At 34.5% G+C, this 22,848-nt stretch overlaps 1 protein-coding gene across 2 annotated transcripts; it reads right to left on the reverse strand.

Moving 5' to 3' along the window:
* Nucleotides 1-1,345: 1,345 nt before the first annotated feature.
* Nucleotides 1,346-10,236, reverse strand: LOC136211037 (protein CROWDED NUCLEI 2-like). Of its 2 annotated transcripts, XM_066002542.1 has the most exons (5): nucleotides 9,348-10,236; nucleotides 8,271-8,366; nucleotides 5,631-5,943; nucleotides 5,210-5,313; nucleotides 1,346-1,791 (listed from the first exon to the last, which is right to left on the reverse strand). In XM_066002542.1, exons 1-3 carry the CDS (start codon nucleotides 10,012-10,014, stop codon nucleotides 5,657-5,659), a joined length of 1,050 nt encoding a protein of 349 aa, XP_065858614.1. In that variant the 5' UTR covers nucleotides 10,015-10,236; the 3' UTR covers nucleotides 1,346-1,791; nucleotides 5,210-5,313; nucleotides 5,631-5,656. The 2 variants fall into 2 exon arrangements, with proteins under 2 accessions (XP_065858614.1, XP_065858615.1); XM_066002543.1 differs by lacking the exons at nucleotides 1,346-1,791; nucleotides 5,210-5,313 and adding an exon at nucleotides 7,636-7,946 and having other exon boundaries at nucleotides 5,811-5,943.
* Nucleotides 10,237-22,848: the final 12,612 nt, after the last annotated feature.

The following is a 22,848-nucleotide window of genomic DNA, read 5'->3' on the forward strand; positions in this document are numbered from 1 at the left end:
TTTTATTTTTACATTTATTCATGTCTCATGTTCATACCCTGTTTATTCGTATTGTTTCTTAAATATCTTATAGGCCTAATACACAAATAACCCCCTGAACTTGTCCAAATTTTGCAACTGTCTCCTCCAACTTTCAATTGTAACAACTTACCCCTTAAACTTGTTCAATTGTAAAACATAACCCCAAATTGGGAAATTTTTTACCCCGTACTTGAAGCAACCGTAAAAACGTTTCCCCGGATTCGTATCACGCTAAAGATCTGATTATCACACTCCACGAGCGTTGCAACGTTTGTATTTCACGTGTTTTTTCAATTGCAGTCCATTTCAGCAATTTGGGGTTATGTTTTACAACTGGACAAGTTTGAGGGGTTATGTTTTACAATTGGACAAGTTTAAGAGGTAAGTTGTTACAATTGAAAGTTCAGGGGGGCAGTTGCAACATTTAGACAAGTTCAGGGGTTATTTGTGTATTAGGACTATCTTATACCAATGTTAGATTGCTCTTTGCTGCAACTTTAGAGTAATTACATAATTTTAAGGGTAATTAATTTATTAGTCCCTATATTTTGATAAAACACACTGTTTAGTCCCTGTATTTTCAAAAACACATGGTAAGGTCTCTAACCTTTTTCTCAGTGAACTGTTTAGTCCTTCCGTCTGTTTCTTAGATTTTTTTATCGTTTATGACTTCGAAAATGACTAAATTACCCTTTACTATTTACCTTCAAACTTTAGAAGAGAAAATCTAATTTAGAAGAAGAAGCTATTTGTATGGAGAACAAGAAAAAGAAAAGACCCAATGCTTACGAATTTGAACAATTAAGAAGAAAATCAAGAAGAAAAACACTCAAAGTTGATTTCAGATGTATTAGAGTTTAAAGGAAAAGAAAAGAAGAATGCAAATCCAAATTGACTAACAAAATCTTCATGAAAGTCTAACGTTAGGGACTAAACAGTTCACCGAGAAAAACGTTAGGGACTAAACAGTAACTGAGAAAAAAGTTAAGGACCTTATAGTGTGTTTTTGAAAATACAGGGATTAAACAGTGTGTTTTGTCAAAATATAGGGACTAATAAATTAATTACCCTAATTTTAAAGATAAAATTACTCTTCACTGTCAAGAACATTGAAAATATTTTTACACCGTATTCCTAAATAATAAAATCAAATATTTATTTTTTCTCTTTTTTTTAATAATTATTAAAATTACTCACTCTTTTCTGCTTCATTATCTTCTCTAATTCAACATGAAGATATAACTGAGTTACCAACACCTAGTAACATTATATTCACATAAAAAAAATAAATAGATATATGAACTCTGAACTATAATTTTACTAATGCTATTGAAACTGAACTTTATATATTAACATAAAAATTATAAAATTTATCGCTACGGTAACGTTAAAGTAGTTCCGATATAAGATTCAATCCATTCCTACGTCGTAATAACGATCCCTTAGGGCCACTCTTTCCACCCCGACGTCACCCTCCCAAAACTGACTTGTTATACAACATGTATTGCAATTAATGACAAATATCATCATCTGAGGAACTCGAACTGTCATCCCCAAGCTCATTCAGTATATTTGACAGAATCGCTGAAGTTTCCCCTTTTCTGATGTAACGAGTCTCCAAATTCAGTGCTGCAGGTGAACGATGCTCGACAGGAAAAGCAAAAGGCACAGGCTCTTTGACTCTTACTCGCTTACCTCTCTCGGGTGAAGAAGATTCATCGCGGCAATCTATGATTTCAACCATGTCTTTTCATAAAGGTCTCCAATTGTCTGCAATGCAAATTAGGACATCAGAGATATAACAATCAAATGCGAAATGCTAAATTCAATCAAATGCTTACAAATTGTCTATATAACGGAAAACTGACACGGAAAACATCATTTCTAAAACATAATATTCGAAACATAGCTAGGAAACCGAATTAGGAACGAAAACAAAATTGAAACAGAAACGGAGAAGCAGAAACGCTATTTGAGTTTCAGCGCAATATAGCAACAACTTAGAAAGATAGTGCAGTTAAGAATAACCATTTGTCCGTATAACGGAAACTGAAACCAAAAGGGAGACAAAATAAACGTCATTTCAAAAACATAGTATTCTAAACATAGTTAGGAAACGGAATTGGCAACAAAAACAAAACTGAAACAGAAACCGAAGTTTCACTGCAATATAGTAACAACTTAGAAAGATAGTGCAATTCAGAATAACCATTTCTCTGTCTAACGGAAACTGAAACCGAAACGAACACCGAAAAAACATCATTTCTAAGCATAATATTGAAAACATAGCTAGAAAAGAAAATGGAAATAAAAACGAATCTGAAACAGAAACGGAAAAACAGAAATGGTATTGAGTTTCAGTGCAATATAGCAACAACATAAAAAGATAGTGCAAGTAAGAATAACCATTTGACTGTATAACGGAAACTGAAACCGAAAAGGACATCAAAAACGTCTTTTCTATAGCATAGTATTCAAAACATAGCTAGGAAACGGAAGCTGAAATGAAATTGAAACAGAAACGGAAAAGCAGAAACACTTGAGTTTCAGTGAAATATAGCAACAAATTAGAAAGATAGTGCAATTAAGAATAACCATTTATCTGTATAACAGAAACTGAAACCGAAATGGACACTGAAAACGTCATTTCTAGAACATAGTATTCAAAAGATAGCTAGGAAATGAAAACAGAAATGAAAAACGAAAAGGAAATTAAAACAGAAACGAAAAGCAGAAACACTATTGAGTTTCAGTGCAATATAGCAATAAGTTAGAAAGATAATGCAATTAAGAACAACCATTTGTCTGTATAGTGGAAACTGAAACCGAAAGGGACACCAAAAGGGAGATTGGAGCACAAACGCTATTGAGTTTAATGCAATATAACAACAACTTAGAAAGGAGTGCAATCAAAGATAACCGTTCATGTGTATAACGGAAACTGAAATCGACAGGTACTGAAAACGTCATTTCTAAAGCATAGTATTCAAAACATATCGAAGAAATGGAAATAGAAGCGAAAACAAAATTGAAACAGAAATAAGAAAGAAATGATATTTAGTTTCAGTGCAATATAGCAACAACTTAGAAAGACAGTGCAATTAAGAATAATCATAACCATGTCTGTATAAGGGAAACTGAAACCGAAACGTACACCGAAAACGTTATTTTTAAAACATAGCTAGGAAACAAAAACAGAAACAAAAATGAAATTAAAACAGAAACCAAAAAGCAGAAACGATATTGAGTTTCAGTGCACTATAGCAACAACTTAGAAAGATAGTCCAATTAAAAAAAAACCATTTGTCTGTATAACCGAAACAGACCGAACACGTAATTTCTAGAACATAGTATTCAAGACATAGCTAGGAAACTAAAATGGAAACAAAAACGAAATTGAACCAGAAACGGAAAACCAGAAATGTTAGGAAATGGAAACGAAAACGAAATTGAAACAGAAACAGAAACGGAAAACCAGAAATGCTAGGAAATGGAAACGAAAACGAAATTGAAACAGAAAGGGAAGAGCAGAAACAGTTTTGAGTTTGAGTGCAATATAGCAACAACTTAGAAAAAATAGTGCAATTAAGAATAACCATTTGTCTGTATAATGGAAACTGAAACCGAAACGGAACCGAAAAAACATTATTTCTAAAACATAGTATACAAAACATAGCTAGAAAACGGAAATGGAAACGAAAACGAAATTGAAACTCAAAAGCAGAAACGCTATTGAGTTTCAGTGCAATATAGCAACAACTTAAAAAGATAGTGCAATTAAGAATAACCATTTGTCTGTATAATGGAAACTGAAACCGAAACCAAAACGGAACCGAAAAAACATCATTTCTAAAACATAGTATTCAAAACTTCGCTTGGAAACGAAAACGAAATTGAAACAGAAACTGAAAAGCAGAAATGCTATCCAGTTCTCCAGTGCAATATAGCAATAACTTAGAAAGATAGTGCAATTAAGGATAACAATTTGTCTGTATAACCGAAACTGAAACCTAAAGGGACACCGAAAACGCATTTCTAACACCTAGTATACAAAACACAAAGGAAACGGAAACGGAAACGAAACAGAAACGAAAAAACAGAAATGCTATTGAATTTCAGTGCAATATAGAAACAACTTCGAAAGATAGTGCAATGAAGAATAACCATTTGTCTGTATAACGGAAACTGAAACTGAAACGGACACCAAAAACATCATTTCTAAAACATAGTTCAAAACCTAGCTAGCAAACTAAAATGGAAACGGAAACGGAAGAGCAGAAACGCTATTAAGTTTCAGTGCAATACAGGTTGACTTAGAAAGATAGTTCAATTAAGAATAACCATTTTTCTGAATAACAGAAACAGAAGCCAAAACGGATACCGAAAACGTCATTTCTAAAACATAGTATTCAAAATATAGCTAGAAAACGGAATTGGAAACGAAAATGAAACTAAAACAGAAATGAAAAAGCAGAAATGCTATTGAGTTTCCATGCAATATAGCAACAACTTAGAAAGATAGTACAATTAAGAATAACCATTTGTCTGTACAAGGGACACTGAAACCGAAACGGATACCGAAAACATTATTTCTAAAATATAGTTATTCAAAACATAGCTAGGAAACGGAAATGGAAATGGAAACAAAATTGAAACAGAACAGAAAAGCAGAAAGCAATATAGCAACTTAGAATCAGTGCAATTAAGAATAACCACTTGACATGACAAAAATTTCAGTTAGACCGTCTACTTTCCGTTTGAGGGCCTAATCACTTGCCAAAATGAAAGGTAAATTACATTCATAGACCCTGAAATATAGCATTACTAATATTATGACCCCTAAATTTCATTGCTTGACATAAAAACCCTTGAACTTATAACTGTAACATTAAAGTCCAAATAAAGAAAAATCGATAAAAAAATTACTGAAATGAAGAGGATAAAATAGATATTTGACCATAATTTTGTGAGCCATATAGCCTAACTTGCCAAAAGGTACCTCAGAAAAGGAGGATTGACTCCTATATAAAGAGCCATATAGCTCTCTAATCTCATACCGTGTAAATAAAAGCGTCAACTCCAAAAGATACCTCAAAAGAGGAGGATTGTCTTACATATACGAACCATATAGATATAGTTATCTAAGTAAGCAATATGAGATATCTAACAATTTTAAAGGTGAAATTACCTTGAGAGGGTGAAACAGCAAGTGCATTTGTCTTGAAATATAATACCAGTTATAATTAATATCCTCCACATATCTACAGGTGCAATTCGAATTATCAGGTAATCCTGTCAAAATCAGTGTCAAAATGTAAGAAAAATGATAATCGAGTTGACATATATGTTTCTCCTTTTAAACATAAACTCAATTAAGAGCGCATTATTCATTTTAACCATTGGAAAGCAGTTCTTTTAAATGTTTGATGCATCTATAAAGCAGATTTGGCAAGCAGGGGATCAATCTGTAGATAAAGGCTTAAGCAATATGATAGGACTGTCAATTTCGGACACGACAATACAATTTCCAAAACCGAATCGTTACAAAAAGAGGCTTAAAACATGTATTACAATTAATGACAAATATCAAAATGGGAGTTTGATCATACCAAGCTGTGGAGAACTTCTTAAAACCTCAATCCAGAGTCTTATAAAGGGTAGAATAATCAATAGAAAGATCCAATTCATCATCTGAACTAGAGGAACTCGAACTTTCATCCCCAAGCTCACTCAGCAGCTCCCTCAGCCGCTTCGACATGTTCGCTGAAGTTTCGCCTTTTCCGATGGAATGAGTCTTCAAATTCAGTGGTGCAGGTGAACAGTGCTCGACAGAAGCAAAAGGAACAGGCTCTTCAACTTTTACTCGACTATCTCTCTCGAGTGAAGAAGATTCGACGTTGCTATTGAATATTTCGACAATGTCTGCCATGAATTTTTAGGATATCAGAGATGTAATAATCAAATGTTCAAATAATGGAAACTGAAACCGAAACGGACACCGAAAATGCTATTTCTAAAACATAGTATCCAAAACATAGCTAAGAAATGGAAAATGGAAATGAAAACGAAAGAAACTGAAATGCTACTGAGTTCAGTGCAATATAGCAACTGCGTAGAAAGATAATACAATTAAGAATAACCATTTGTCTGTATAACAGAAACTGAAACCAAAACAGATACTGAAAATGTTATTTCTAAAACATAACATTCAAAGAAGAAGGAACAAAGAAACGAAAACAAAAACGAAACTAAAAGAGAAACCCTATTGCGTTTTCAGTGCAATATAGCAACAACTTAGAAAGATGGTGCAATTAAGAATAACCATTTGTCTGTATAATGGAAACTGAAACCGAAACAAACACTGAAAATGTCATTTCAAAATATAGTGAAATTGTAACAGAAAAGGAAAAGCAGAAACACTGAGTTTCAGTGCAATATAGCAACAACTTAGAAAGATAGTGCAATTAAGAATAACCATTTGTCTGCATAATGGAAACTGAAACCGAATCTGACACCGAAAATAAAAACGAAATTAAAACAGAAACGGAAAAGCAGACACTATTGAGTTTCAGTGTATATAGAAACAACTTTGGAAGATAGAATAACCCATTTGTCTGTATAACGGAAACTGAAACTGAAACGGACACAGAAAACGTAATTTCTAAAAAATAGTATTCAAAACATAGCTAGGAAAAGGAATTGAAACAAAAACGAAATTGAAACAGAAAGGGTAAAGCAGAAACACTATTGAGTTTCAGTGCAATGCAATGTAGCAACAACTTAGAAAGATAGTGCAATTAAGAATAACCATTGGACAAGACAAATATTTGAGTTAGACCCTCTACTTTCCATTTGAGGGACTAATCACTTGCCAAAACAAAAGGTAAATTACATTCATAGACCCCTGAACTATAGCATTTACTAATATTATGACCACTAAACTTCATTGTTTGACATAAAAATCATTGAACTTATATAACTGTAACATTAAAGTCCAAATAAACAAAAATCCATTTAAAAATTACTGAAATGATGAGGATCAAATAGATATTTGACCATAATTTTTGGTGAGATGGGCTAACATACCAAAACATATCTCAAAAAGGAGGATTGACTCAAAGGAGAAGGGTTGACTCACATATAAATGGAACCATATAGCTATTTAATTAAGCAATGTGAGAAATATAACAAGTTGTGTCCGTTGATCTTGGGAAAAGGCTCGTACTTTCACTTTCCATTTGCCTTATAAGCTTTCTATCACGTCCGCCTCTAGATCTAGCTCTGGCTGTAAAAAAGCCGGCAGCTGTCTGCTTTGTAGCTGGGCAACCTCTCGGATAGGACTCTTCTTGGCTTTTGTTCGCACTATCACGATATTTTCATAAATACTTACTTTTAAGAAAGAAAAAAACTTACTTCTACTGATCTTAGAATAGGTTAGCGGTCTACGTATTTACTTAAACACAAGAAAGAAGCGTGGACCTCGGATTTCGTCCCGCAACTAGAAGAACGGGGGTCACTATGGAGACGAAAAGCTATGTGAAGTAAAATAAAAAAGGGGCACCGACTGCTACTAATAGTCGTACTAAACGAATAGAGTAACGTCCCCGCAGCTACCTTGTCTTAGCTAACTCGAAGGTCCGATGCCGATTGGGCTGGCTGCCCAGATAGCAGACGATCCACTACCGGCTTCTGCCGGACCCTTAGCCAGGCCAGGGAACTCAAAGAATCAACTCTGCCTTTCCGGCGCGTCTAGGCACTTCAGAACGGGCCGGCTTCGACTTGCATGTGTTAAGCATTACCACCTTGAAGTAGTTCATGTCTTAAACATTACCACCAGTCTTTGCTATTGGAGCTAACAGCTTCAATGGAGCTAACAGTCGCAGTTTCTTATGGGTAGGTTGTACCAGTTGAAGTAAGCTCAGAGGCTGCCAAGGCAAAGAGAAAGAGGTAAGCCAAGGCATTTGAGTTGCAGAGCCAGTTGGAGAGCTAAAGTATTCCCCTAAGACTCTTAAGTTGCTTCCTTATTTTAAAGGAGAGATTAGCTTGAGAGAGTGAAAGAACAAGTGCATTTGTATTGGAATATAAACCATACCAGTTATAATAAATATCCTTACATATCTACAGGTGCAATTCCGCGCATTGGGTAATTGTGTCGAAATGTAAAGAAAACTGATAATCGTGCCAATCATATCGTGTCAAAATGTAAGAATAATGATAAGTGTGTCAATCATATATGAACTTTGACTTACCTGTTCTTTTCCTATGTGATGAGCCACGACTTGGATTTGGATTTGTTTCTGACAGCAGTTTCTCAGCAGAATCAAACATCTTAGTTTCTTCTTCCACTACATTCAATCAAAAACATACCTTCCAAATTACAAACAAAAAAATAAATAAAAATTGCTCATATCTATATACATATATAAGAAGCAATATAAAAAGGGACAGCAAGTCTGGGATTATTTTACCCATCAAATAATGACTTAAAACTATATGGTTTTTGTGATTCGGATAGGAGAAAATGTAAAACTGAAAGGAGGTCAGTTACTGGGTATTGTGTTATGCTTGGTAATTCTCTTATTTCTTGGAAATATAAGAGACAAAACACAGTGACACGTTCATCTGCAGAAGCAGAATATAGGGCCATGGCTACTACTGCTTGTGAGCATAAATGGCTCACCCATTTGCTTAAGGAATTTGGTGTCAATATTGACTAACCTCTGAGTTTGCATTTTGACAACCAGTCATCAATATACATTGCAGCAAACCCAGTTTTCTATGAACAGACAAAGCACATATCAATTGACTTGTCATTTTGTACGAGAATACATTCAAGATGGTTTCCTAACAACTCCTTTTATCCCATCTAATCATCAACTAGCTGATTTGTTTACTAAATCACTCAGTAAAAATCAAATGAAATATACTTTGAATAAAATGGGATTAGTCATCTTACCATCTCCATCTTGAGAGGGGAGTGTTGGAATAAAATATCAAGAATGGAGATAACAGAAATGTTACAAGCTTATGCTTATGTGGCACAAGCAGTTAGTCTAGGCGCCAAGGTTCTTAGCATTCTGTTAGCTAGTTTCATTTGTAAACAGAGTTTTTTATATATAGCAAGGCTTTCTGTATCAACCCTTAAGAGAACCAATAAGAATTCATTACTACTTTCTATCAGTTCAAACATACTTAATCATGTGGGACATATAAATTACATAACACATTAAGACAGGACAACCCCTTTTAACACCCTAAAATAAGATATCTAACACATAAATAACAATACATAAAATGGATATGAGATTCAAGGACATCGTGTATACCTGCATTTGTGTCCAGAGGGAGATTCACAAATGGGTCCTCAATTGTAACATCAACTTCCTCCAATGTTCTGACCATCCCCAAATCCTTCTCCAAAGACAAAAGCCTCTCATTTATCCCCTTGAGTATCCCTTTATTGACACCCATTTCAGTCTCAGCATTCAACTCAGCACATTCAAGATCACAGTTTTTCCTTTTGAGCTCAATAATCTCTTTCTTAAGATCGCCATTCTCTCTCGTTCTCTTCAACAATTCATCTCGATCTTCCTTGATTGTCCCTCTATAGACATCCAGTTCAGTCTCAGCATTCAGCTTAGCACATTCAAGCTCACAGTTCTTCCTTTTGAGCTCAATAATCTCTTTCTTGTCGTCTTCATTCTCTTTCATTATATTCAACAATACATCTCGCTCTTCCTTCAATCGAGTAACCAATTCCTTCATTTCCCTAGACTCCTTCTTAAACCTCTGCAATTTTTCCAGCAACAATTCGTTTTCTCTGTTCTTCCCCTCCATTTCCGCCTTCAATTTCTCTTCTCTAGATACTAAAACCTCCTCCACTAGAGTAAAATAGGCATTTTCAAAAGCTGATTTCAGTAAAGTTACTAGCTCCGACACCGTCAAGCCTTCCAGATCCTCCTTAACCGCTCCAATTTCAGTTCGACCATCCATTTTTCGAAAGAGAAGGTAAAGGATCAAAACTGTAAAAACACACCTAATAATCGTATGGATCGGTTTCCTTTTGTACCAGTACTGGTGATTGCCGACTGAAAGAGGTGAAACTGAGACCGAGAAGCCGGTGATCTTGCTCTTCGCCGCACCGGAAGTGAAAAGCAGGAATTGGTTCTGGTACTTCCGCCGCTTAGAGAAGATGTTTCGTAATTAGGTCTTTTTGTGGTTGAAAGGGGGGAAATGAGAAAGCTCCAATGCAGAGGGGTATATTAGTCAAACTCATTAATTGTTTGTAATTAATGTTAATTTATTATTATTATTTTTTTAAATTGTTTTTTATTTAGGAACATTTGCAAGTTCAGGGGGATTGAAATTTTTGGTTATTAAATTTAATTAAGAAAGAATATCAAGTTAATGGATGCAATTGGATAAAAATAGAAGTTATTATCGAATATAATTGGATAAAAATAAGTGATTATCATATGCAATTAAACAAGAATAAAGTGTCTATAACTGTTATCAATTTCAAAATTCTATCATACATAACTTGCTAAATGAAAGATAATTTCACCATTATAAAAGACAGTGGTGGAGCCGGGAATCCAACCTGAAAATAATGAATACATACAAATATGTGTAAATATCAACTTGATCCTTAATATTAACTCGGTCCTTATTTCAATGAAGTATACACGCTCATCAAACTTACCAATTTTTTTACAAGCTTACAAATATATAAGCTAAATTAATATGATCATTTGCTAGTTCTGAATTAAAAATGGAAAAGGCGGGAAAATGATAATGATAAACACTAATCTTGAATCAAAACCTATTATGCTTACAATAAAATATTATTTAAGTGTCCATAAATACCTAGGCTATGTTTGTTTACCGAAAAATACTGTGCAGGAAAATATTTTTCTGATTTCTAATGTTTGCTTCCTTAGAGAAATAATTCAATAAAAAAAATTAGATTGGTATAGGAAAATTCATGAAGAAAGTAGGAAAATGTTTTACCTTTTAAAAAGAGCAAAACATTTTCCTAAATTTTTTGAAATACTACGTTCCTTCTTGCCCTTTTGAAAATAGTGGCCACTAACCCCTTCATCTCGTTTTTCAGTGTTGTAACCAATATCGAAAAATCATATCGGCCTCAAGAGAATTCTGGACTGGATTTGGCAATGACTCGATTGAGTCAAAATGAACATGCTCTCCTACTTCCAAATCAAGTCCATATCTCCCTAACTTATCACTTGAAATATTTAACACGCTCCTCCAATAACTAATTTTTGTCACTTTTGGTCCATAAATCTGTTCTATTAATTAACAACAATTTGGGGGTGGTTCAAACTTGGGATTATGATACCATTTATAACGACCTTGTAATCATTTCGAGGCTCAAATTGAGAATACAATTTCAAAGATATTCTATGGGAAATAAATACTCTTGATATATCCCTTCCGTCTCACAAAGCTCACTGTCTCCAGCCTCTATGTTACCTAAACAACGTGCCTCAATAAATAACATTCCTAAATGGTCAATAGCAAGAACACTAATGCGTTCTGTTTCATTCATAACAAACGAGTCCATATTTATACTAATAACCCCATTTTTATGAATAAAAAGTCTTACAACCCAATTATTTGAAGTCATCAGCATTCATGCATTTTATAAGCAAAAATAGATAATCCCTTGAAATCTATGAAATATACAAAAATATATATAACAAATAAGAGTTAAAAGTAATGAAATAATACCTTAAATGGCGTCTCAATTTTTATGTCTCTTGTGATATCTTCTACTCCGTCAAGAATGTCCCAACCGTGGAGTTTGGTGTTGTATGAGAGAAAATGACACCCGTTAAAGCATATGGGCTTATTGAAGGCCTTAAGCATCATCGCCATTATAAGATGTGAAATGAAATCCAAAAGTTAGAGGCGCAGCCACATGTATCTACGAACTAGGGCAAAAGTTAACTATCGATTTTATCAATATATCTAATGGAAGAGGTTGTACTTAACCCAATATAAAATGATGTCACTTCATGGAGGTTATCAAAACAACCAATGCAATATGTCCTCAAACTTTTAATTATTGGATTTTTATTCAATAAAATTATTTTAATCAATAAAATTAGATGTGAGTTGGTTAAAATTGAAATTTAATTTAAAAATAATAATAGTAATAATAATTTATAACGCAAAATAATTGGAATAAAAATCCAATATAAATAAAGGTTTAAAAACATGTTACACAGATTGTTTTGATAACCCTCGACCAATCAACATCATTTTAATAAACCTCCATGAAGTGATATCGTTTTCGTGTTTGGGTTAATTACAACCTCTTCAGTTATATATATATATATATATATATATATATATATAGTTAACTCTTGCCCAATTTCATAGATTTCTAAAGCCGCATTTTTTGTTTTCACTTCACATTCTCACAGTGATGATGATGATTAAGGCCTTTAATAAGGCTAAATGGTTTAACGGATATCATTTTCTCTCATCAAGCACTAAGCCTCACTGTTGGGAAATTCCCGATGGAGTAGAAGATATGATAGTAGAAGATATAAAAGTTGAGACGTCATTTAATAAGATATCATTTCATTACTTTTAACTATTATTTGTTACATATATATATGTGTGTATATTTCATAGATTTAAAGGGATGCTACAGTTTCGCAGCATAATGAATCCCTTACGAAACACAAGAATGTCGATGGCTTGAAATATTGAGTGGGGAGACTTTTTATTCCTAAAAATGGGATGATTACATCGATTATGAATGAAAAGGAAGACATTAGAGTTCTTGCTATCGACTTTTTAGGATTGTTGCATGCTAAGGCAAGTTATTTTGGTAACATGGAGGCTAGAGATAGTGAACTTTGTGATACGAAAAGTTTTTATCAAGGGGTACATATTGCCCATAGAATGACTCTGAAATAGTATGCTCAATTTGAGCTTAGAAATGATTGCAAGGTCGTTCTAGATGATATTCATAATCCTACATTTCATTTAAACCACCCCCAAATTGTGGTGAAATAATGGAACAAACTACGGATCAAAATGTGACTAAAATTAGCTATTGAAGGAGGGTGTTGAATAATTCAATTGATAAGTTGTGCACTTAATTTGGATGTAGGAGAGCAAGTTCATTTCGACTCGAGTCATTGCCGAAGTCAATCAAGAAAGCTCTTGAAGCCAATATGAAGGGAATTTGTCGAGATACTAAGTATTCATATCGACATTTAATTTGATTGGATTATTCTAAGTTTAATACTAAGTTGATTTAAATACTTTTAAGTCTCAAATCTCATAGGACTCGATTATTCAAAATTCACATATCTAAGTCTGTCAGATATAAATTAACCACACAAAAAATGAGTTTTATTATTTATAAGGAAAAATGGGAGTAGAAGTGGCCGACAATTTAAATCAATTTATGGGTTTGTGTCAGGATCAAATCCAATTGGACATACTACCACCAAGCATGTGGTCTAGATGGTTAAGGAACTAAATCAACTTCATGAATCGAATCTTGAAGATAAGAATGCAGTTGTGATTAAAATACTTAGTGAGGAATCATTAAAATATATTAAAAATTTATAACTTTTAATCATTAAAATATATTAAAAATTATGATTCACTTAATTTGACATAATTCAAATTATTCTTTAACATAATTATTGTAGATAAATTCTTAAAACTAATTTTCCATGTAAATTCCAATATAAACTATATATGATCAAGCTTTGGTGTAGTGATATTCTTTTATTAAAGAAAAAGGCATTACGACACCACCTCGTGTCGTTTTTGTTCAAAATTTAACTATGGAGCATGAACTAAAAAACAACTTCTAAAGGGAGAATTATTTTTTAACTAATCCCAATCCTTTAATCATATTTTTTAATATTGATAGGGTGCTGAATTAGTACCTTAAAATTAGTCTAGTCTATTATGTTTAAATTCAAATTTCTAATTTTTTATCTGTTAGACCTCCCTAAATATTAAATTTCTATTTTCTTTTTCCTTTTAGTCACTTCCTAAATCCAAATTTCTAAAATTTTTTGGCCTGTTAAGCCCCTTAAATCCAAATTTCTAATTTTTTGACCCGTTAGATCCTCTTTAAATCCAATTCTTTTAAGAAGTTTTATATTGGTACTTAAAAATTGATTCTTGACCACTTAGATTATAATACATATACGGAAAAAAAAAATTGAACAAGTTCGCTTTAGAAAAAAAAAGACACACGTACGTGTAAAATCAGGCTCTCAACCGATCAATCCTATATATATATATAGATTAACTATAAATTCATAAATATTAAATTGAATTTGGTCATGAAAAATGCTTTTAGAATTGTGCGACAAAGGGCCTGTTTGGTTCAGCTGTTAGCTAATAGCTGTTGCGGTTGATGTTAGCTATTTGCGGTTGCAGTAAGCTGTTAGCTGTTTAATTACTAGTGTTTGGTAAAACTATATTGAAATGATGTTGTTCGGATTTAAAATGTCTAAAATGGACATGTTTTAAATTAATCAACGATGAAATTATAAAAAGGAAAAATGTGAAAAAAATACCTATAATGTTTACAACTAGGAATAATTTCACTCTTAACGTCTAAAATGATGCAATTTTATCCATAACACTTGCAATTAAGAGCAATTTATCCATAACATTGACAAGTTGAGTCGATTTCAAATATTATTAGAAAACATAGATATTTTATTTCTTATTCTACACCAATTGCACATATCAGTAGTTTTAAAAAAGAGATTTCATATTTTTTTTGTAATTTAATAATAAAATTGAAAATTAATATTTATAAACTCGGTGAAATATTTGAATTTTTTATACAAATATTTATTTTATTTTCTTAAAAAAAAATTCTTGTCTAATCATATGTTTGTGATCTATTACTAACGACGATAAAATGGTACATATGTGAAGTGTAGATGACAATATTCATGACCAAGAAGGCAGTTTGATAAATTATTTCTCAAATTGACCCAACTTATCAATGTCAGTGGTGAAATTGATTTTGATTGCCAACATTAGGTGTATAATTGCACCATTTTAGATGTTAAAAGGTAAAATTGCTCCTAGCTATAAATGTTAGGGGTATTTTTACATTTTATCCTATTATAAAATAAAAAATGTGTTACATAAATTAATAAAAATAATCTATATAAAAAATAAAAAATTTATTGAACGCAATAAAAAAATATTCTTTCGGTAATTATTTTGTAGAAATATAAATAATGTTAAAGAATAAACATATTTTGTAGAAATAAAAAGGATAATTTTTTCAATAACAAATAACTTCAAATAGTTATTTATGAAAAACTCCAAATAGGAGCTTTTCGTGAAACGCTCCAAAATGCTGCAGATTTCAGAAAAAATGCTAAACGCTGCGGTTATATAAATCTAACCAAACGCTATTTTTCCTGCAGTTTGGAGTGAAACGCTAAACGCTCCTTCGAAAAGCTAAAACAAACACCCCAAAATGTTTTTGAAATAATTGGACATGCAAATAATCTAGAAATATATATATATATAATTGGTTAAATGTAAGGTAAAAATAGAGCAAAACAAGGAGAGAGGAAAACACCTAGAATAGATTTTTTAAAGATTTTTTTTAATATGTGAATTTTATATATTCTCTTATTCTTAGTTTGCTTTAGTAAAAGTCATTTTCCTCTTCTATAGTTGTGATACAAATTCGTCGAACCACGTTAATCTTGTATTTTGAGTTAGAGTGTAATGTTTTCTTACCAACATCAAGGGCCTGTTTGGTTCAGCTGTTCGCTAATAGCTGTTGCGGTTGTTGTTAACTGTTGATGTTAGCGGTTTGTTATTAGTTGTTTAATTACTAGTGTTTGGTAAAATTATATTGAACTGTTGCTGTTCGGATTTAAAATGTCTAAAATGGACATGTTTTAAATTAATAAACGATGAAATTATAAAAGGGAAAATGTGAAAAAATGCCTATAACATTTACAACTAGAAATAGTTTTACTCTTAATGTCTAAAATAGTGCAATTTTACACATAACACTGGTAGCTAAGAGTGATTTTACCCCTAAAATTGGCAAGTTGGGTCGATTTCAGATATTATTAGAAAACATAGATATTTTATTTCTTATTCTACACCAATTGCACATATCAGTAGTTCTAAAAAAAATATTGCATATTTTTTTTGTGATTTAATAATAAAATTATAAATTAATATTTATAAATTCGGTGAAATATTTGAATTTTTTTTGTCAAACTCGTCCAAAAGATAATATATTTTTTTCTTAATTTTTTTTTTTACTTCTAATCATATGTTTGTGATCTGTTACTAACGATGATGAAATGGTACACATGTGAAGTGTAGATAACAATATTCATGACCAATAAAACAGTTTGATAAATTATTTCTCAAATTGACCCAACGTGTCAATGTTAGGGGTAAAATTGCATTGGGCTGCCAAAATTAGGGATATAATCGCACAATTTTTTATGTTAACGGTCCAATTTCTTCTAGTTATAAATGTTAGGGGTATTTTTGCACTTTATCCTGTTATAAAATAAAAAATATGTTACACAAATTAATAAAAATAATCTATATAAAAAAATAAAAAATTTATTTAACGCAATAAAACCTTGTTTTTCTGGTAATTATGTTGTAGAAATATAAATAATATTAAAGAGTAAACATATTTTATAGAAATAAGAAGGATAATTTTGTCAATAACAAATAACTGCAAACAACTGTTTATGAAAAGCTTCAAATAGAAGCTTTTCGTGAAACGCTCCAAAACGTTGCAGTTTTCAGAGAAAATGCTAAACGCTGCGGTTATATAAACCTAACCGAACGCTATATTTCCTGCGGTTTGGAGTGAAACGCTAAACGCTCCTCCGAAAAGCTAAAACAAACACCCTCCAAATTTATTTGATCAATATCCAATCTAATCTAACTCCTAACATTTTTGTTTACGTAATGATAGACAACCTTTATCTTTAACATGAAATAATTAAAGATCGCCGAAAAATAAAATCTAACCTTTGACCGTTGATATATCAAACATTGAGAATTAAAATTAGAGAAATCTTCTAAGCTCTACTATAATAGGTAGATAGTGCATGTATTTCTAGATTGTGAGTGAGTTTAGACCCCTTCTAAAGACGTATATAAGTAAATAAACGTAACTGATTTACATCAAATAAATGAATCACCCTACTTTGGTATTAAGTAGAATTATTTTCAAATTGTTTACAGGATTGTAATCTTAGGGATCTCGGATTTTCTGGTCCGGTATACACCTAGACGAATTGTAGGGAAGGTACTGAGGAAGTCAGAGAACGTCTCGACCGCTTTGTTGGTGATTCTGACTTTGAATTACTATATCCAGGATACAAAGTTCAAAATCTTGCAAGGATTCATTCTGATCATTGTCCAATTTTGTTGAACCTTGAGGGAGATTCAGTAGGAGACACAAAGAGGAAAAAATTGTTCAGGTTTGAGAAGATGTGGTTACGGGATCAGAATTGCAAACAGTGTTGGTCCCTTGTAAGGTTGCAAGTATAGTTCCAAGGGGGGGTTAGGAACTATTTAAACTTTTTCGCAATTAGGGCAGACTTCTTTTTTTAAGGAAAAAGGTTTTAACAGCGGCGCTGAGTAAACAACAAGATACTGGCTTAGTCAACTGGTGACTAGGTCAGTTTCTTAGCTTGAGTCAGGAGATAGCACTTAGAGTCTATTCCTGAGCTTAGATGTTTAACGCGCACAACTCAACTTGACCTCTTTACTTGGTCAGTTTTTTGTTATTTTAAGCAAGCAATATATATAAGGAGTTAAAGGTAAGAAATACTTTACTCAGCAGATTTATCCAGGTTCGGCTTCTTCTAAGTCTACGTCCTGTCCCCGGAACACGTTCCGAGATTTCGAATCCTCTACTGAGCTTTTTAAAGGTAGAGCCTCAAACCCTTTACAATCTTAGCAACTGAGTATAACAAGAGTACCTTCCTCTATACCTCTACTCAATCCTAATCTCTTGCTGAGTATTATAACCGAGTACTCAGTCTCTCCTTTCTATCTCTAAAAATGATAAGTGTTTTGTCCTATACAAAGATTTGCTAAGACATTTTAGACGATTGAAATAATCACTCTAGACTTTTAAACAAATGTATGAATTGTAGTGTAAGATTTGCTTTGCTTCTTGATTGCAGAACTTATGTAGAAATTTAGTCAGCGTAACTGCTTGATCAAGTTCTGTATTGAGTGAAGCTTCTGATGGCACTATTTATAGAGACGTCTTGAGGCCTCGGTCATTTCGAATTTTGAAATAACCGTTGGAGGGAAACGGCTTCCTGTCGTTGTCATCCTGACCTGCTCAGAACTCTCGGCCAATCGGAATTGTGTATCTTCTGTCCCCGGTCAGCTCAGCAGATTGTCTCTCCTTTTATGGTAAAGTCAACTGGACAGCATACTGTGTCGTCTGAACTTTGCCCAAAGGGGAAATACTTTATCTGAAAGTTTTTCTTAGCCAGCTGCTGTCTTGTACGTTTGTCGAATCTACTCAGCGGCTTCATCTTGAAGTTGTTCCCGAAGGTCTTCTAGATCCTTCTCATGCTGAGTTGCGTTTTGTCCAGAACGGCAATGTTTTGACAAACGCGGGCCGAGTTGTACTGAGTTGTTTGACTTGGGCATTGGCTTCCGTATTGGGCTTGGGCCTTTTAATTCTTATGTCTTATAATAGTTTTAACTCAACATTGAACAAACACATTAGTAGAATAAATCAAAGCATTTAAACTTAGTGTGTTTTGAATATGTATTTTAAATTATACTTAAACAATTTTGTCAAATCAAAATTAAGTGGAAAGGTGTTTCAACAAACTCCCCCATTTTGATGTTGGCAAAACTATTCAGCGAGGAACTCAGTATGAGCTCCCCCATGATAGTTGACCTAGTATAATTGAGCGAACTCCCCCGTAAGGGTTGAGCTACTGACTTAGTTTTACTCAAAACATTTAAAGGTTTAAATGAGTAAGTCTAAGGTCAGTTTTCAGATATAGGTCAGCTATTTCAACATATTCCATTTACTCAGTATTAAGCGGAAGGTTTAGTCATATAAAGCGCGCTGAGTAATTTGTTGTTCAATGAGTTCTTAACAGAATGTTTTATAAACACATAGGTCAATGTCAAACATGTTATCAGCATTTGATTTAGTCAATTAATGTTACAAGTATTAAACATAGCTGATTTAATTGAAGATACATAATGACTCAGTACTTAGTAACATATATCATAACTCAGGATTTGAATAAAAGATGCAGATATGATATATAGATAGAAGTCAGTGTTTACACAGCAAAATTTTTATAGATAAGGCAAATAGATTACAACTGACTTAGTCTAAAACTGGGCTAGCCTATCTATTTCTTTTTCTTGTGTTACGATGACTGACTTCGCTCATACTGAGCTCTAGCTGCTTGTTCTTTCTCCCCCGTTTTGTCAACTTTAGAGAGTCTGAATGCATCAGTTAAGACAACTCGAGTCAGTTCTTGAGATAGCTCTTTAAGCTTCTCAGCGCTTTCATTTACGCCATAAAAAATGGCAACTCCATTAGCTGATACCTCTTCGGGTACTTTGAGATCAGCAGCACTGAGCATATTTACGCTAAACGCTTAAGCTTTGCCTTGCTAGATAAGAGCTTCAGTAAGGCCAACAAAGATTTGGTGAAAGGTCTTTAAGAGAGCTGTGTCGTAATACTGACGTTGAATGTTGTTATGATGAATGTGGTTGAAAGTTTGTTGTGCGAGAGTCAGCATCTCATTCTGCTTTATTGCGTCAGTATCCATCTCTTGCTTATTCAGATTAAGCAACCGTATAGCCTCACCAATTTGCTCTACTGAGCACTGACTGTACGAAACCATTTGCTCGTTGGTCTTAAGTTGCTCAGTATGAAGCTGAGCAAAGAGCATTTTGATTTCAGATGAAGTGGCATAGTCAGGATGCGCAGCTGACAAGTTCTGGACTTGTTGGTGGAGAGAGTTCAGGTGTTGCACGGTTGTCAGCTGGATCTCAGCCAGCTTGGCAATTGAATCCTGCTTAGCTTGCTGTGCTTGGAAGGATATGACGACGTTCAGCAGATCCTTGAGTCCCTTAACTTTGTTAAGAAGCTGAGTGACCTGGGAAAGCTGGGTGGTCTCAAGAAGTGAAGATCCAGCAGCAGGAGGAGTGGAATGTTGAAGGTCTCTGATTAAGGCTTGCACTGAGTCAATTATCTTTTTTCCGGACTCAGTGGCATTCAGATAGCTTTGGGATCCTTCAGGGACATCAGTGTGACCGGTAGGAATAGGAGTGAAAGGAGTGAAAGGAGTAACCTGGTCAGTGACTGGAATAACATTTTCAATCTGCACTTGTGTTTGCGGGATAGTTGATTGATCGGCAGAGAGTTAAGTGGGAGAAGTTGTAATACGAATACTGTCTGTGCTGATGGCAGAAGTGTGTGGAGTCAGCACCATGCTTGAGGAAATAGCATGAACAGTAGACGGCTCAACCTGACTGGTTGATGTTGCAGAAGCATTGGGGTTGGCATGTTCCTGCTGAGAAGAAACAGAGGCTTGTTTTTCTAATGGCGCCGATGTAGTGGAAGTTGATTGGCGTATGAAAAACTTGAGTTTGACGGTAGAAGGGTCCTTAGTTGTCTTTGAGAGAACAAAGTCAGGAAGAGTTGGTGGTTGCACAGGAGGTTCGCTGACTAGCTTCTCACTGGCCTTAACCAACTTTCTCCTTCTACGAGGTGGAGTGGCAGTATGAGCAGGTTCTCCTGAGTGAGAAGGAGAAGATTCTTGTTGCTCAGTATGAGTCTGGTCAACTTGCTCTTCAACTTGATCAACAGTGTGTTGGTCAAGTACTTGCTCAACTCCCGCAGCCAACTCAGTATTGACATGCTCATCTCCAGCATCTACCCCAGTATCGGCATCCTCAGCCTCATGCTCACTGGCTGTTTCCTCAGAATCCTCAGCGTCATCCTGACCGCTGGTTTCTTCTTCTTCTTCCTCCTCAGTGCTATCACCATCAATTTCTTCCTCAACTTGTGAGATGAAGTGGTCATCCAGTTGTACCTCATGTTCCTCGGACTCAGCAATTGTACCTTGACACTGGGTGAAGTGAGAATCACCCGGTACAACAAAATCTGTCGGTATGGCGTCGAGGGGAGTCAGTGTTGAAGGCTTCTGCTTCTTCTGAGGTTGCTCAGCAGCTTCCTCAGTTCCAGGCTCACCTTGCCTGCTTCTTTTCTCAGCTGACTTACCAGTTGACTTCTGCCTCTTTGCTGGAGACTCAACATTTGTGGAAGGAGTCTCAGCAGTTTTTCTTTTTCGGGAAGCTGGGGCCTTAGTCCTTCTTCCTTTCTTTGGCTCAGCAGTTCCCTCAGCTTGGCCAGCAACAACATCAACTTTACCTTTCTTCAAAGGCTGTCCAAATTTTAATGCCCTCAGCGAGGCAGCTGTTATCTTAGATCCTCGAGTAGACTCCTCACCTTCGAGGTCAACTTTATGGTCAATGAGGATTCTTGTGATAATTGACCCGAGCCTCAGCGTACCAGTACTGCGTAGGAAGCCAGCAACAAGAAAGACTGGCATGTTGATGGGAGTGTATGTCAGCATATGCCAGATAAAGCATTGCTCGAAATTTGTTGCTGATGTAGTGCAGTTGATCTTGGGGTAGATGAAGTAGGTCAGAAAAGTAATGAGCCATCTTCTGGTGCTGACCCATTGATGAAGCCGAGACTTCTCCTGAGTGACCCTCAGGTTTGCAGAAGTTATGGTTATAGTCAGTGCCATCCTGATCTCCAGATCTTCTCAGCCTTGCTCCTGCTGTCTTCAATTTGAGCAAATTTTCTAAGTATAGGGGGTTGATGAAGATGGTTTTCTTTTTCACCACAGTGCACAGGTAGTCAGTATTGTCGTTTGCAACACGAAGGTTGTGGTAAAATTCCCTTACCAGGTCAGGGTAGGTATCATCCCTAACCGAAAACAGCTCCGTCCAGCCGTTTTGTGAAATCCATTCGCAGAAAGGTTGTTCGTTCTGTACGAAGTTTTCTGAGACCCATCTGGAGGGCTCAACTTTCCATTCTCTTACGTTCTCAAAAACTTTGGAGTAGGTTCGGACTTTCACAGTCATTCTAGGATACGGTTGGTAAGGACTTGATTTTACTTGTCAAAGAGTTTTTTCAAACCGGGGCTATGCCTGATATGTTAAACCACACGTTCGTAACATTAATTCCGAAGGTTCATAACCATGAGCATGTTCAAGAGCTAAGACCAATCAGTTTATGTAATGTGGCCTATAAAGTTATTTCAAAAATCTTAGCTCGCATGATGAAGTGTTGTTTAGATGATGTGGTAAGTGGTGAGCAGGGAGCGTTTGTGCCAGGTAGATCCATCTCAGATAATACAATGATTGCATTTGAAGTTTTTCATACAATGAAACACAAGATGAAAGGAAAAAAAAGGGTGTTTGCTTTTAAGCTAGATATGAGTAAAGCCTATGACAGGATTGAATGGAGCTATTTGGAGAAAATGTTAGTACAGATGGGCTTCCCGAATCAGTTCGTTAGCTGGATTATGACTTGTGTTACTTCTGTGTCATACAGCTTCCTTATTAATAGGCAACCTACGGGAATGTTGAAACCAGAAAGAGGTTTAAGACAGGGGGATCCACTTTCCCCCTACTTATTCTTGATTTGTGCTGAGGGTCTCTCTTCAAAAATTAAAAGAGCAGAATTGATGGGAGATTTCATGGTATTAAGATGGGTCCGGGTTGTCCAATCAT

Source organism: Euphorbia lathyris, chromosome 1, assembly GCF_963576675.1.
Source record: "Euphorbia lathyris chromosome 1, ddEupLath1.1, whole genome shotgun sequence".
Lineage (NCBI taxonomy): Eukaryota > Viridiplantae > Streptophyta > Magnoliopsida > Malpighiales > Euphorbiaceae > Euphorbia > Euphorbia lathyris.